Source organism: Tenrec ecaudatus, chromosome 1 (assembly GCF_050624435.1).
Source record: "Tenrec ecaudatus isolate mTenEca1 chromosome 1, mTenEca1.hap1, whole genome shotgun sequence".
NCBI classification, from domain to species: Eukaryota; Metazoa; Chordata; class Mammalia; order Afrosoricida; family Tenrecidae; genus Tenrec; species Tenrec ecaudatus.
In genome coordinates this window covers 313,933,371-313,948,258 of record NC_134530.1, presented here as the reverse complement: position 1 = coordinate 313,948,258, position 14,888 = coordinate 313,933,371, and the positions used below count along the sequence as shown (strand labels likewise).

The 14,888-nt window shown below is 49.7% G+C and overlaps 1 protein-coding gene and 1 pseudogene across 1 annotated transcript in view; one reads left to right on the top strand and one right to left on the bottom strand.

Moving 5' to 3' along the window:
- Positions 1-14,888, bottom strand: part of GPLD1 (glycosylphosphatidylinositol specific phospholipase D1) — a 63,377-nt gene that overhangs the window by 8,761 nt on the left and 39,728 nt on the right. Inside the window, exons 15-23 of the mRNA XM_075543531.1 lie at positions 13,113-13,299; positions 10,707-10,817; positions 6,601-6,675; positions 6,346-6,502; positions 4,993-5,134; positions 4,229-4,334; positions 4,056-4,149; positions 1,282-1,458; positions 376-536 (exon numbers count right to left, since the gene is read on the bottom strand). Coding sequence (XP_075399646.1) covers positions 376-536; positions 1,282-1,458; positions 4,056-4,149; positions 4,229-4,334; positions 4,993-5,134; positions 6,346-6,502; positions 6,601-6,675; positions 10,707-10,817; positions 13,113-13,299 — 1,210 coding nt within the window. The remainder of the gene's footprint in view (positions 1-375; positions 537-1,281; positions 1,459-4,055; positions 4,150-4,228; positions 4,335-4,992; positions 5,135-6,345; positions 6,503-6,600; positions 6,676-10,706; positions 10,818-13,112; positions 13,300-14,888) is intronic.
- Positions 5,430-6,191, top strand: LOC142429893 (small nuclear ribonucleoprotein-associated protein B' pseudogene; annotated as a pseudogene).

Genomic DNA, 14,888 nt, shown 5'->3' with positions numbered 1-14,888 from the left:
ATACCTAAGGGAATCTACCTGAGAGGAGGGCTAATGTGAACCACGGAGCAGGAAACCAAGGGGTGTACATGTTAATGAACCTCTACTGCCTGTGGCCAGCTTCTTTCTTCTCCTTGGGTTCATGCCCAGGGACCACAATGACGCTGCACCCAACTGCCCTCAGTAATAGCACTGCAAGGACACAGGTGGCTGGACCCCCAAGACAAGGACGGGTGACTAGGTCCTGACCCCTGGACCCCTGGGCTCAGGGGAAAAGTGCAAGAGATTGACAGCAGACCCCACTGAACAAGAACACGGCCCGCAGCGAGCGGTCCTTCGGTATACAATGTAGAATGTTCTAGGTCCTAAATCCTAGAATCTAGGACAACACGGTACCTTTTCTTCCGGACATGGAGTCATCCAGGATTTGCATTTGCCTGTCATGTCGCCAAGGGTGGTGTGCTTGCCATTATAGATGTACACGCGGCCATCCTCCCCTCCCATCAGTCCAGAGGTGACATCAGCTATCCTCAGCGGGGCCGCCATGATGATCTCATCTGTGAACAAGAGACAGGAGCACATCCACCACTGGCTTTACCGTCCTTGTCCCAGCAGGGAATGTGAAATCAACCTCCCACACACCGTCTGACTGTGTCAAAGTCTACACTGCAAAGCGTGCACCTGGACAGAGTCAACAATCCTTGTTTTCTATGTCATCCTCCAGCAACAACAACTGTCATGGAGCCCCTGAGACCCCCTGCATGTTCAGGCTGTTGTAATAGTTCATTGCTATCAAAGACAATCCGGCTCAGAGAGATCCCTGTGATGCAGTAGAACACAATGTGGCCCGGTCCTGGGCCATCTTCACAAGCCACGGTTGTGACCACTTTGTATGGTGGAGTACGTTCCCACCATGTTGGACACTGATTTTTTTTTTTTTGTGAGCGGGGTTCTCATTGGCTGATTTTTGGAAATAGATCTGGAAATAGGCCTTTCTCCCTAGTCTGTTTTAATCTGGAAAATCCACGGAAACCTGTGCTCCCTGGAGCTTGAAATAACAAAGCTTCTAACATCAACGGTATGCCCAAGACCAACTGAGAGATGAGATGTATGGGGCACAAGTGTTGGCATCTTCAGGTGTTAACTCTTACTGTACCTCCAGATCTGATCTTTTGTGATTCAAAAGGTACTTACCATTGCTCAGGCCGCCAACTACGTGGGAAAAGCTTAGTTGATCTAAGTAAGGAGCTGATCTCTGGAGTGAAAGACTCGGTTCTACTTGACGGATGACACCTTTCCTACCTAAGCCATCATGGTCCAGGTCACTCAGGTGCAGAACGCCACCAAAGCGAGAGTAGCGGCGGTCCCCGCTGAAGGTGCTGAGCAGAGCAGGTTCGGTATCCAGCGTTAAAGCATACATCCGAGTGGTTCCACCTTGGTGCAAGGTCATGGTCAGGAACCCCATCTTCGACACGTCATCTGAAACGAGCCCAAGTGGTAGCTCTGAGAAGCCTGCCGGCCCCACAGAACTAAAAGTTAAGAGGTAGAACCGAATGCTCGCTGTGTGCTTGCATTCCAGGAGAAATGCAGACAATCCTCAAGCACGCAGGACAGTGACTTCCCACTGGCCCATTGCCATCAAGTGGATGCTGATTCATAGAGATGCTAAGGCCCCAACCGAGCCCCCCACCCCGCCCCATTTCAGAAAAAAATTACCCAGCGCCTCCTGCCTATGCAACGCATTTCTACTGTAGCCCACAATCCAGGGCAAATTGTAGGTCTTAGCTTTTGCAGGCCCCCTGGATCGGTGCAGCACCTCCCAGGGGATGGTGTCACCCAACTGGGGAAACACTGAGATAGGGTTTCCAAGACTAAATCTTTACCGGAACCGACAGCCTGAGCTTTCTCCTGGCGGGATTCAAATCACCGGCCTTTCCGTTAGCAGCCCCAGGCTTAACCCACGGCACCACCAGGGTTCCTGTGTGGACTTCGCAGTGTGTATAGCACTGAGGTTGCGTGAGTTAGAATACACTCAATGGCGGTGGACGATTTGTTGAGAGAGAGCTATTTTTCTCTGACAGCCTTCTCTTCGGCCCCGCTTATTAGAAGCAAGTGGGTGATGAGAAGGACATAGGAGTAAGACAAAACATGAGCCAGGGCAGGGTAGGACACGAAGTACTATTTTTAAAACACAGTCATTTAAAAAAATAATTAATTAAAAATTTTAAAAAAACATAGTCATCCTTAACATAAGGGGATCATTTGGCCTGACTGGATAACCCCTCTGCGCTTTGTTGAAGCCAACTAGTATCTGGGTGACAGTCTGAAGTCATAGGGAAAAGTTAAAATGAGAAAAAATCCTTAATCCTGTCTTCTCACATTCCCTTAGGAAAATCAAGCTCCCCCAAACCAAAAGCCACTGCCACAAAATCAATTCTGACTCTTCATGGCCCCATACATGGTTTCTAAGACTGTACATCTTTGCAGACACACAGACAACCTCATCTTCCTCCTGAGGAGCATCTGGTGGATTTGAAATGCCGACCTTAAAGTTAGCAGCCCAATACTTACCAGACAATGCCACCAGGGCTCCTTGAGCTCTCTAGAGTGAACAAAAACAACCTCCTGTTGGCTGTCACGTCAATTCAGACATGTAACAACCTGAAGTGTTACAGAGTGGCTCTGCTCCTCAGGATTCTCTGGCCTGTGATGAAGCAGGCCTTTTTTCCTCAGTGCTGCTGGGGGGATTAGAACCAGCAACCTTTAGGTTAAAAGACAAGTGCAAATGACTTATGTCACTTAGGGACCGAGGCGACAGTTATGCTTCTGGCTCTCTATGTTCTGCCGCAGGGAGGAAGAGGGATGTGTGGGCTTTCCCTGCAGGATGGGCATGAGAGTTCTGGTTCAGTTATATGACATGGTAGCTCACATGGGGCCCAGCCAGGGCTGCCTCCTGTTGCAGGACTAAGTGCACACCTCTGGGCCTCTTCTCCTACCTAAGGGCCACCAGGCCCACCCACCTCCATCAGGGAAGTCATCCCGAGATACGGATGTCTGAGAGTCAGGATCAAAACGCCCTTCTAAGTCGTGTTTGCCAATCCAGGTAGGTCAGTTTGTTGCTATTGCTCTTGTTGAAGCACCTATTTTGATGTCTACTTGGGTGATTCATGAGTCTATTTATCAAAAGTAGTCCCAAGGGGGGAGAAGAGATGTGATGATTACTCCCAAACCTAATAACCAAGTTCAAGGCCATCAAGTCAATGCTGACAGGGCAGGGATTCTCAGCCTTCCTCGTGCTGCGACCCTTTCATACAGTGCCTCATGTGGTGGTGACCCCCAACCACAAAATTATTTTTGTTGCTACTTCATCACTGTCCTTTTGCTTCGGTTATGAATCAGGCGACCCCTATGAAAGGGTGGTGCGACCCCCAAAGGGGTCGAAGCCACAGGTTGAGAACCTTTGCTATAGGCCAAGGTAGAACCGCCCCTGTGTTCCGGGACTCTAACTTTTTACATGGGAGTAGAAAGCCCCGTTTTTCTCCCAGTATTACTCCCGACTTTTAATATTCCCCAGTCTATTGAAGGAGAGGAGTATCCTACATCCTTTAGAATAATTTCATTTTTTTTAAACTTTCATTTCCTGAGGGTTGTGTTTCAGGTCTCAGAATTGAGGTCGGCAGGGCTCAGACACATGAAAAGTCTCTGCCATTTCCTCGCAGTCCATCCATCTGAGGATGCAAATGAAAGCACGGATTACGGTCCACATTTAGGACAATTAAGGGAAGAGAAAGCGAGGGCTCTGCTCTCGTGACCACTGTTTGATTCAGATCCTATCTGACATGTGATCGAAGACCCGCATAACTATAAGTACTTTCTTAGGCCTGGGAATCTGGCATCATCAAGGGCTCTCAGCAGCGTATCGGCTCACATCTCTTCCCGGGACCCACCCCACTCCCTGGTATGCAGAATGACCAGGCTTCATAAGCCTGGACCCAAGTCGTGGCCAGACATGGCCAAGCCAGTGCACCCGCGGCAGACGTGGGTGCAACCGGAACAAACGGGAAGCAGTGACTTACCGTGGGTTGGAGCCCCCACCAGGAGCACTTGCATCGGGACCCCATTCAGCAGCACACGGCCACTGGACAGCGACGTGCCCAGTTTCCCCATCACCTGGGAAGTACAACAAAGCCACACTGTGGAGCGAAGAAAGCTCAGCCATGGCCGCACTCCAGGGCGTGGGCTGCCATACCTTGTCTCCGGAAATTGTAAAGGCGCTTTGATTCTCTGGCGGGAAATAGCCGTCCACCCTCCCGAGGCTGAGTTTCTCGTTCTGGTTGTGGAATAATCGGCCTAGACTTGAACAGCGGATACAGGGTTCAGCTGCCTGGCAAGGCAGGTGTGGCCCACCAGGAAATCAGGGAGCAGCCGGGACCAGGGCCAAGGGAAAGGCATGCACCTCACCCTTGCCCTAGCCCTCTCCCTCACCCCCAACCTCACCCCTGCCCTCGCCCCCCTGGCCGCGCTGAGTCCGTGCCTGGAAACATCAAGCTACACCAGACTCCACGCCCCACCGCGCTGCCTCCCAGTGGGCACGACATAGGAGGCTGTGCTCTCGGGGCAAGCCATGCCCAGCGGAGAGAAGCTGCCCTTCCTGTGCGTTCCCCTGGGTCGGCCGCAGTCCGGGCAGTTCTGGTCCACGGGGTGTTCATTGGCAGATTTTCAGATATAGGTCAGGAGGATTGTCTCCCTCTTCCGTTAGAAGCCCGCTGAGACCTGTTCCACAGCGTGGCAGCATCACCGTGTCCAGGGCCCGGAGACTGAGTAGCGGCTGTGGGTGCGATGGATGGGCCAGGAATGGACACTGGGTCTCCTGCACTGCCAGAGTCCAAGCGTTGCCTTAAAAGCGAGGACTCTCCGATCCTCTGCCTTTGAAGGTCATGATAGCTGGGCTTTTAAAGGTGCCTTCAGCAGCCCGTGGGCTTGCTGGCCCCTGAGCTCAACCCCAGTGCTCACCTGCTGCTGTTCTTCCAGGTGGGGCTCCCAACTAAGAGCAAAGTCCTGTTATCCACGCTGACACCATGGAGGGAGTAACCGAACCAGGCAAAGTCTTCCTCGCCTCTCATGAACCAATCAGCCGCCTCCATGCTCAGCTTGTCTAAACAAAACAACCAGTCTCTTTATGTGAACAAATAAAAATAAACAACCAGTCTCTTTATGTGAACAAATAAAAATAAACAAATAAGCAAACAAACAAACAAAAACCTCAAACACCCACCGCTATTGAATCAATTCCAATTCATGGAGAATCTACTGGACACAGTAGAGTTGCTTCTTTGGGTTTCTGAGGCTGTTCATCTTTATGAGACCAGAAAACCTCACCTTTCTTCCACAAAGCTGCTGATGAGTTTGAACCACTGACTTTGTGGTTAGCTCAATATTTGAGAGGAGAGATGGAGTGGAGAGAGGGGGCCCTCATGTGACCTAATGAGAAATTGAGGTCCTTCCTGCTGAGTTTTTGCCAGAACGCTAGTACGTTCCCATGCTACTCTTAAGAACGCCAGGATCAGAACTGACTTCTTTCAAGACTAGAGCTCAGAATCCGGGGAGAATCGAGCCAACAGAACCACCACCATGACTGTCGGCAAGAGCAGCAAGATGCTGCAGCACATCGACAAGAGAAGTGAGTCCTTGGCCTGGTGCTGCTTCGAGAAGAGAACCTGGTCTCAGTGACTGTGGATGTGCCGCCTCCCAAAGGTACTGGCATTGCCCGAGTCCCACTCGCTGGAGCTGCTGGAGGCCCAGGGATCAGTAGGGCAGCTGACAAAGGAATGCTAGCGGGTGTTCCAATGCCCCAAGCTCCTGCAGGACTTGCTGGTCCTGTCCGTGGAGTTGGTGGTCCATCCCAACAGGTGATGACTCCCCAAGGAAGAGGCACTGTTGCTGCCGCCGCCGCTGCTGCCACAGACAATATTGCAGGGGCCCCAACCCAGTACCCACCCTGCCGTGCAGGTCCTCCACCACCTATGGGCCGAGGGGCACCCCCTCCAGGCATGATGGGCCCACCTCCTGGTATGAGGCTTCCCATGGGTCCCCCAATGGGCATTCCTCCTGGACGGGGGACTCTGATGGGCATGCCCCCTTCCTGCCTATTTCCTGTAAGGATGTACATAGTCCTTTTTATTTTCCTTGTGGCCTACGACAATTTGGAATAAATTCTTCAAAGAATTTTTTTTTTAAAGACTAGAGCTCAATTCTGTGGTGAGGAGGCCCCAGAATATTGAAAAGGAGCCCTTCTGAAAAGAAGGGGCCACACATATAGGACGCGGCAACAGTCTCATCCCAAACCCCCAGCAAGCATTACATTACCTTTGTCATTCCGGGAGGGGCCAGAGTGAAACGCAGCTACAATTCCCTTCTGCTTCCCTCCACCAGGTGCAAAAGGGGAGCCAATCACCAGATCGGGCTTGCCGTCTCCATTCACATCCGCAGCCAAGAGTGTCCAGCCCAGGTTACAGTACGTGTCCTTAAGAAGGAAACGGGAAACCACTTTTACTCAGCTCTACAGGCAAAGAAGAGGCTGGAGTCCCAGATTCCTGCACCTGGTGAAGGTGGCAAACATACCTGGCATGTGATGGTGATGTTAGGGGGAGAAGACATCCTTCCTTGTTGAGAACCAAAGAAGACATACACAGCTCCCTGGACGGGGACAAGCAACAGAGCCATCACAACGCGCAGCTGGGGACCCAAGAGCCTCCGAGAACAGCAAGGCCAGGAGGACCAGGTGTGACCTGAACCCCCATCAGAGCCATCTGTGGTCAGGAGGTCAGTTGGTAGCTGACCCGCCTCATGCATCAGTGCAGCGCTCCAGCTCTGTCATCACCAACAGACCATCTTTCTTCTTTGCTCCCGTGAAGGTTTACGATCTTGGAAACCTTAAAGGGTCACATGATCCTTGGTAAAGCAGCGAGACGGGTGGGGAGATGTTCAACCAGATGGGTTGACACGGAGTCTGTCACAATGGGGAGGGTGGCACAGGACCGGGCAGTGTTTTGTTCGGTTGTGCATGGGGTCGCTGTGAGTCAGAACCGGCTCAGTGGTGGGCTTGGTGTTTTGGTCTTTCTCTGTTATGTGAATGAGGGTGTGTAGGATGTGTCTTAAATCAACCACTTTTGAGATACGGAGAACACAAGCACAGAGGTAGGAAAGACACTTGCATGGAATCACAGAAGTGCCCAAGGAGAAAAACTGGAGAGAGACAAGGACCAGAGCAGACAAACAAAACAAGGCGTCCCCTCATGCCGGCTCCAGAAATCAGACTGTGAGCCTCATAAACTGTAAGAAAATACATTTCTGTTTATTCGAACTACCCAGGTATATAAGTCCCAAAAGGTTGCGACTAGGGTCTGTGTTCGTATTTCAAAAGTCTACCTCCAACAAAATGTGATAAAGCGGTCGCTGCGAAGAACCTCTTCCTGAATCGTTAAAGGCTTGCACTAAGGTAGTGGGAAAGCAGTTTCTTATAAAGCATCAGTTTTGTGATGGAGCAAGCATTTTAAGGCCGAATGGGAAGACCCCAGAGATGAGCCAAGAGAGGGAAGATGTCAACGTTGACAAATGAAGAAAGCGCGGCCAAGGTGCATCAACTGCTGGAAGAAGATCATAGACTTACTATTGACGCAATCACCAACGAAGCTGGAGGTAGACATAATTCGGTATTTTCATTTTAACGTGAACAGCTTGGGAGCTGATTAAAAGGATCCACATGTGACCTCCTCCCTGGGAGATGGACGGCAGAGAAGAGGGGAAGGTAGACTCCGGATAGGGCAAGATATGACAAAATAACAATCTCAGATTATCAAGGGCTCATGAGGAGTGGGGAGGGAGGGAAAAAAAGAGGACCTGATGCAGAGGGCTTAAGTGGAGAGCAAATGCTTTGAGAATGATTAGGGCAAAGAATGTACGGATGTGCTTTATACAATTGATGTATGTCTATGTGTGGATTGTGATAAGAGTTGTATAAGCCCCTAATAAAATGTAAAATGAGAAAAGAAAAAAAAAGAAAATGATTAGGGCAAAGAATGTACAGATGTGCTTTATACAATTGATGTATGTATATGCATGGATTGTGATAAGAGTTGTATGAGCCCCTAATCAAATGTTTAAAAAATAAATAAAAAATAAAGTCAACAGCTTGGCCTCAACCAGCTTTGGTCTGCCTGATGGGTGTCCCCAAACAAGCCTTGAAGATCCACTATTTCAACAAGCTGAATTTTCCAGCGATTTTTAAAGCAAGACTGAAGCCAATACGATGTTATGGAGCAACCTGTGACCAAGGGTGAGTCATGGGTTTCCCAATAAGCTCCAAAGAGCCAGTCTAATTCAGACAGTGGCTTCGGAAGGGAACTGCCAGACCAGAGAAATGGAAAGCAGAGTGGTCCACTCACAAGCTGACAGAAACTGGTTTTTTGATTCCCAAAGGGTTAATCCTGATAAATCTTCAGAGACTCGGGATCTACAAGGGTGCTATTAGGAAGAAGCCATAAGAAAATGGCATTGCTGAGAAAAAGACCAGTAAAGTTACAACAAGGAATTTTTATTTTTCACCATGACTACAATGTCCTTGCTCACTCTTTGAAGGGACCAAGGGTGTCCTAGGGGAATTTTGTTGGGAACCCTTACCCCACCCTCCCAACAGCCCTGGTCTAGCACATGCCGCCTTCTTCCTGTTCCCCATACACAAAGTATATTGAAAAGAAGCCCAAGCTGTGTTCCTCTTGGATGTCAAAACTACCATTTTTAATGTGGCATTAAAAAAGAAAGAAAGAATTCTTCAGACAAGGGTTCTAAGAACCAAACTCACTGCTATCAAGTCAATTCCAACAGAGTTACCCGTGACCCTATAAGGACAGGGTGGAACTACACCTAAGGGTTTCGGAGTAGAAAGCCTCATCTTTCTCCCATGGAGACCAGCAGTTGGTTCAAACTGCTGACCTTTCAGTCAGCAGGCCAATGCACAACCAGCACACCACCAGAGCACCAGAAACACTAACTTCCAAAGTGCGTAGACCTGGATGGAGGATATTTCCAGAAACAAGAGATCCACATTTTGATATTTTTTACTTACCGTATAGACTCAAGTATAAGCCGAGTTTTTTCAGCACATTCTTTATGCTGAAAAAGTCCCCCTCCCCACCGGCCCAGTTTTTTTGTGGTAAAATTAGGTGTCATGGTGCATACTCGAGGACATACTGTAATAAAAGTTCCTATGAGTCTGTGGCAATGCTGTTTTACTTACCCTAACATAATTGTTCATTGGTTGCCCATTGGCTCATTCAACCCCCTCTCTCATTTAAGGCCAAGCCCAGCCTCTGGTTCCTCCAAGAATCCTTCTGTGCTGACACCAGTCCATTATTGGTCCAAACACTCAACTCACCAGCCTGCACTGGTTGTTTGCCTTGGACCACATCCTGAGCTTTGTGTTGGGGATCAACTCCTACCTCCACTGGTCTGTGTCCTTTCCCATTCCGTCTGCGTTTATTTCCCGGGTTGAGCCTGGTGCTAGGGGATCGTGAGGCAAGTACTGGAGGCACAGAATGGACAAGACAATCTTAGTTCTCTATTCTGCTTATGGGCATGGCTGGTCAACAGGCCAGTAGGAACAGAGTGCAAAGTGCTACGCCAGAAGAATACACAGACCCTACGTGGCGAGACTGAAACGTACCAAGCTCAGGGGTTCGATGACGTTGCCTGCAGAAGTGAGATGCATCAAGTCAACAGCAAGGACGACAAGAAGGAAGAAAATGTTCCAAAGCTGATTGTGGTGATGATCGCCCACCCCTTCTGAATATGACGAAGTGACTGACCTGTATGATATGCTGATTATAGTTCACTAAAACTTTTTTAAAAGAAATGATATATCCTACCTAAATTTAAAAAGAAGAAAGGGCTTTTCGAGCAGAGGGTGTGTGTGAGCAAAGACCCCCAAGGTGGGAGAGCATGGTAGGTTCAGGAAATGTTAAATTGCTTGCAGGTCAGAAAGAGCCTGGGAGGAGGGAGGGGCAAGAGATGAGGCTGCAGAGAAGCAAGAGCATCTAAGGAAGGGCCTTGGGCCTCCACATCACAGGAGGCCCCACGTGTTCCTGCCCGGCTGTGGTGTGTAGTGGAGGTGGGGAGAGAGCCCTGTAGCCGAGGCAGGTGTGTTGTTGTTAAGAAGACAAGGCTGAAAAGAAAGGACGAAGGCAGCTCTCCAAGGTGCTGCCAGGAAGCGCTTCAGGGACTGGAAGTTCAGCCTCCCTCCTCCCTCCCTTTTAGCATAACAGGTTAGGCACCTTGGGCTGCTAACCGCAAGGTGAGTGGTTGAATCCCACCAGTAGAGACTATCTTCTCCCGCCCAGATTTACAGCAGCAGAACACCCAGGGCACAGTTCCACTCTGCCCTACAGTGTTGCTATGTGCAGCACGGACAAGATGGCGCTTTGCTTTTGACAAGCATTCAGCTTACGTAAAGGAACTTGGTGAAATGTGGAGGCGGGGGGCAGGAGCATGTGCTGGCAGGTCAACCAAGGACACATTCTTCAAGGACCCAGATGGGGCCCAAGGTCATATACGGCTGTTGGTTTCCTCCAGAGGCTCTGCTCAGCACTGGCCGCCTACATGCCTTCTCCCTGCCATCCAGTGCCCTCGATCAATGGAAGAACACCCCACCCACCACCACGCACCAGCCTTACTTTGTACGTGAGCTGCTCCGAGCCCTCCGAGGGTGCTCCCACGGCCAGGTCAGGCACGCCATCCATATTGAAGTCCAACACGGCCAAGGCTGAGCCAAACCGACCTGAGGGCTGGAGAGACACGAGTGACTTCCCCGGACTGAGCTTCAGCAGTCCACCCCTGACGCCCTGCTGCTACGTGAGACTCCACAGAAGAAGCCACTCAGGAATGGAGAGAGGGACTCCGGGGTCAGTTGAAAAACAATATCAGACATGTGAGACACCCCCTCACCCCCACCCCCAGTGGATAGCTCTGTCCTTTGCATAAATTTGGTATGTCTGTCTGCTTGGAGGTGAAGATGATGTCCCAGAAAGCAGGGGGTCAATTCTTATGACTCCTAGGTTTCTAGAAAATACTTTGATATATAATACTGTACCCAACATTAAGCACTAAACTCTTTTTATTCTGTTTAAATAAAGTCTCTGAAACATTATCACATAGTGACACAGAGCTGCCCCTGTGGGTTTCTGAGACTGTAATTCTTTTTTAAGAATAGAAAGCCTCATGTTGGCGCCATGGAGCATCTGGTGGTTTCAAACTGCTGGCTTTGTGGCTAGCAGCCCAACTTGTAACCCACTAGGCTACAGAGCTATTAGTAAATGCAAATAAATTAACATTAAATAAAACTGAGACAACACTCCTCCAGTTGTCCAAGCCCCATTTCAACTGATCAACCGCCTCTTAGCTTGTGCAACTGATGAAGTGATGGCTGATTTTATTAAAGGCTAATTACTTTTCCTTTACATGAAATAAGAAATGGGGTTGGTGGCTATTGCCTTGACAGCACGGGTGTATAATCTGCTATACTGTTGTCACAGACACTCTTCACATGACGAAGTAAGAAGAAAGGGGAAGGGGTGGATTTATTCCGGAAAGTTCTTGAGGGTCAGAAAGTTCCGGGCAAAACTACCCCTCTGAAGCTCCATGACCTAAAGCACTCACAGTCAACGCATTTACACCGCTTGGATTCAGAGATCCTTTCACCAGAGCCGGGGAGACCTGGGGTTGTGGTGGGTTAAGCACTTGGCTGCTAACTGTAAGGTCAGAAGTTCAAACTCACCAGACACTTTGTGAGAGAAAGATGAGGCTGTCTGCTCTCCTCTGGATTTACAGTCTCGTACACCCAAAGGGGCAGTTGAACCCATCCCAGAAGTTGCTGTGAGCCGGAATGGACCCCAAGGCCATGGGTTTGATTGAGCGGGCCCATGGGAGCCTAAACTTGACCATAAACTAGTGTGCGTTCGTTTCTGAGAGGATGCTCATCTTTGCCATCTTGCTTTCTCTACATAGCACTTACCCCAGAAGCAAAAGCTTAAGTGACTTGCTTGGAACAAGAACTGTGATCTGACCCCAAGCCCCAGGTCCCTTCCACTAGCTCGTGCCCCCAGAGCACCGAGTGTCAGACCAGACCGAGTGTCAGACCTGAAGCCCCCAGACTCATCTGTGACTAACATGTGTGTCTTGTGCCCCTGAGGACTGCTGCTTCTGATATTTGGGAACCAGCCCAGTTCCTGTCCCTCCCAAGAGGAATTCATGCTCAGGTCACATGAAGAACATCGGAGCTCCTCCTCGGGGACAAAGAGCCACTTCAAACCGAAGAATGCGAGCGGACTCAAGGCTGGGATTTCGTGTGGAGTAAGCTGCTGACAGCAGATTCTCGCTTTTTGACGAATGGGCTCAGGTTACCTAAGATGTTGACCCAAAGGGAGGCTAGGGAAAGGGCCTCTGGGAATAGTCTGCCCCATCTTCACAACCTTCCTGGAAACCTAAAATGCGTTCCACAATAAAAAGTCCATATTAAAAAAGACCTCCTATGAAAATAGCAAAAGCAGACTGTGAATTACACCCTGCTTGGCCACGCAGGGCCATTCCCAACACGGTATGCATTTACAAAGGTGAAACCTTCAAAGCTAATGAGACTAACCACAAAAACCCAACCGTTGCTGCCAAGTCAATTCATGGCAACCCCAAGTGTATCTGACCAGCACTTCCAGTGCCTCTCGGTAGCCTTGACCCTCCAACCTCTCCAGTATCAGCTGAGTGTGGTACCCATTTGCACTACCCAGGGATGCCCAATGAATGACAGAATGGATAAATGACGCAAGCATGCTTTTGACGATGCAAAGGGCTAGCCATACGTGAGCCACCAGCTGCTGTCACTGAAATGATTCTTGTCGGTGGTGTTACAGCAAGAAGGCAGTGGGGAGACTTGGCCAAACACAGCTTTGACGGCGGGCCAGCCTGTGTCCCACCTATCTGTTCTCTCTAACATAAATGCTGACTCAAATTTCATTTTTCCTCACTGTGAAAAAGAAGGCAGTGGACCGCGGACGACAAAGAGTGGGGATAGGGGAAGGGGGTGTTACCTGGAAACCCTCCAGGATCCCGTGAGCCTCCTTGTCCAGGTCCAGGTCAACCGGGGGCAGGCCCAGCTCATTGCCATAGATGAAGTACACACGGCCAACCTGAATGTGGCCTGGGTGGCTGTACCCGGGCGCGCCCACCACGAGGTCACCGTATCCGTCCTGGTTGAGGTCCGCCGAGATCAACGCCCTGCAGAGCAGAAGAGGGAGTCCACTGCGTTGTCCACTCCCCTGCTCCTTCCTTCCCTTTCTGGAAGCCAGGGCTCTCACTTTCTCTCGCTGCCATTTCCATGCTGGATGACTGCCTCCATCAGTCACTTGTGCGGTGAAGAATCTCACTTCTGTTTGTGTCATTTAGAGTCTCACTCCCAGAAGAAACTAAAAATGACACAACTCTGGGGAACTCGGGGCCTTTCTGGATCACCTGACAAAGCATCCTCTCTCAACAGTGTCCAAGGCAGGACCCTCAACGACCAAGTGTGAGCCCAACACAGAGGAGAGTGCATGCAGCCCTGAGCAAAGGCCCCTGTCTCATCGACTCAGCTCAGGTCAGTTCTTCACCTGAGTAACTCAAGCCTGGTATACAAACGAGCGGGCTTCACCAGTGCATGGAACATGCAACGGAAAAAGAATGGAGTTTCTCCATGCGTTTTTGAAGCCTCCCTCACACACCACTTTATCGATATTCCTATATAGAGAAAAGAGTGCTTGGATAAGGCCAAATTAAATGCCTCCAAATTAAAGAAATATTCCTAAATAAGATTCCCTGCTCTGCCAGTTTCAGAGATGGGCAAACTGGGTCTAAGGTTCAATGATTCTCTGTTGGGGGTGGAAGACCCCAACATTGTTTATTAATTCTCATGAGTATGGAAACAGAAAGAACGGACAGAGAAAACCAGTGCGCAGTGTTCACTGCAAAGTCATTGACAATGGCCAGCACAGATGAAGAGATAAGCCCGAGGTAGTCCAGCCACTCAGGGGAATGCTCCTCAGTAGGAAACAGAAATGACGTGTGACGCAAGCTGCCACCAGATGGACCTTGCAAACATGCTGAGTGAGATGAGTGAGGGAAGGACCTTGTATGAATCCTCATACCTGAAGCAGGTTGGTTGGGGGTCAACAGGCATGAGAGGGAGGGGGAAGGAGGACGTCATTGCGTAGGGGGCACGGAGTGTCTGCGAGTGGGGGTGGGGTCATCTGGATATGAATCAGGGTGACGGTTGTCCCACAGCATGAATAAAATCACTGAACTGTGCATGTAAAGTGTCTCACTGGCAAATGTTTAGTTTTATGGTTAGCAATATATATAACATATAATATACACATATGTAGTGCTTGGCAAACATATATTTGATTAATTATTTTTGCTAAACTTCCAAGTTTTATTCAAATAAGAACACAAAGCATTACTAAATTACTACTACCTCTTATTATGCAAAACGATTACAAATATCTAGGACCTCCGTCACTACCTCCGACTCCTTTTATGGGCACTTGATGCATACGTCACACAATTCAACCATCCCCTCCTACCATCATTGCCACAGTCAATTCCAGGACATTTTCTCCTGCCTTGTTCATTTTTCATGGCAGGGCAGATGAAAATGAGAAAAGCAGTTTCTAAGTGGTGGGGCTTCTGGTGACAGGGGACACATCAACCCAGGGACCAGCTCCGGTTCTCTTTCCTTCCACGGCTCTGCTCAATGCTGGCTAGTAAGGGGCCACCGGGAAGAGCCTCTGGAGGACTGCCGCCCTCTGTGGCTGCTCCCAACAGGCTCT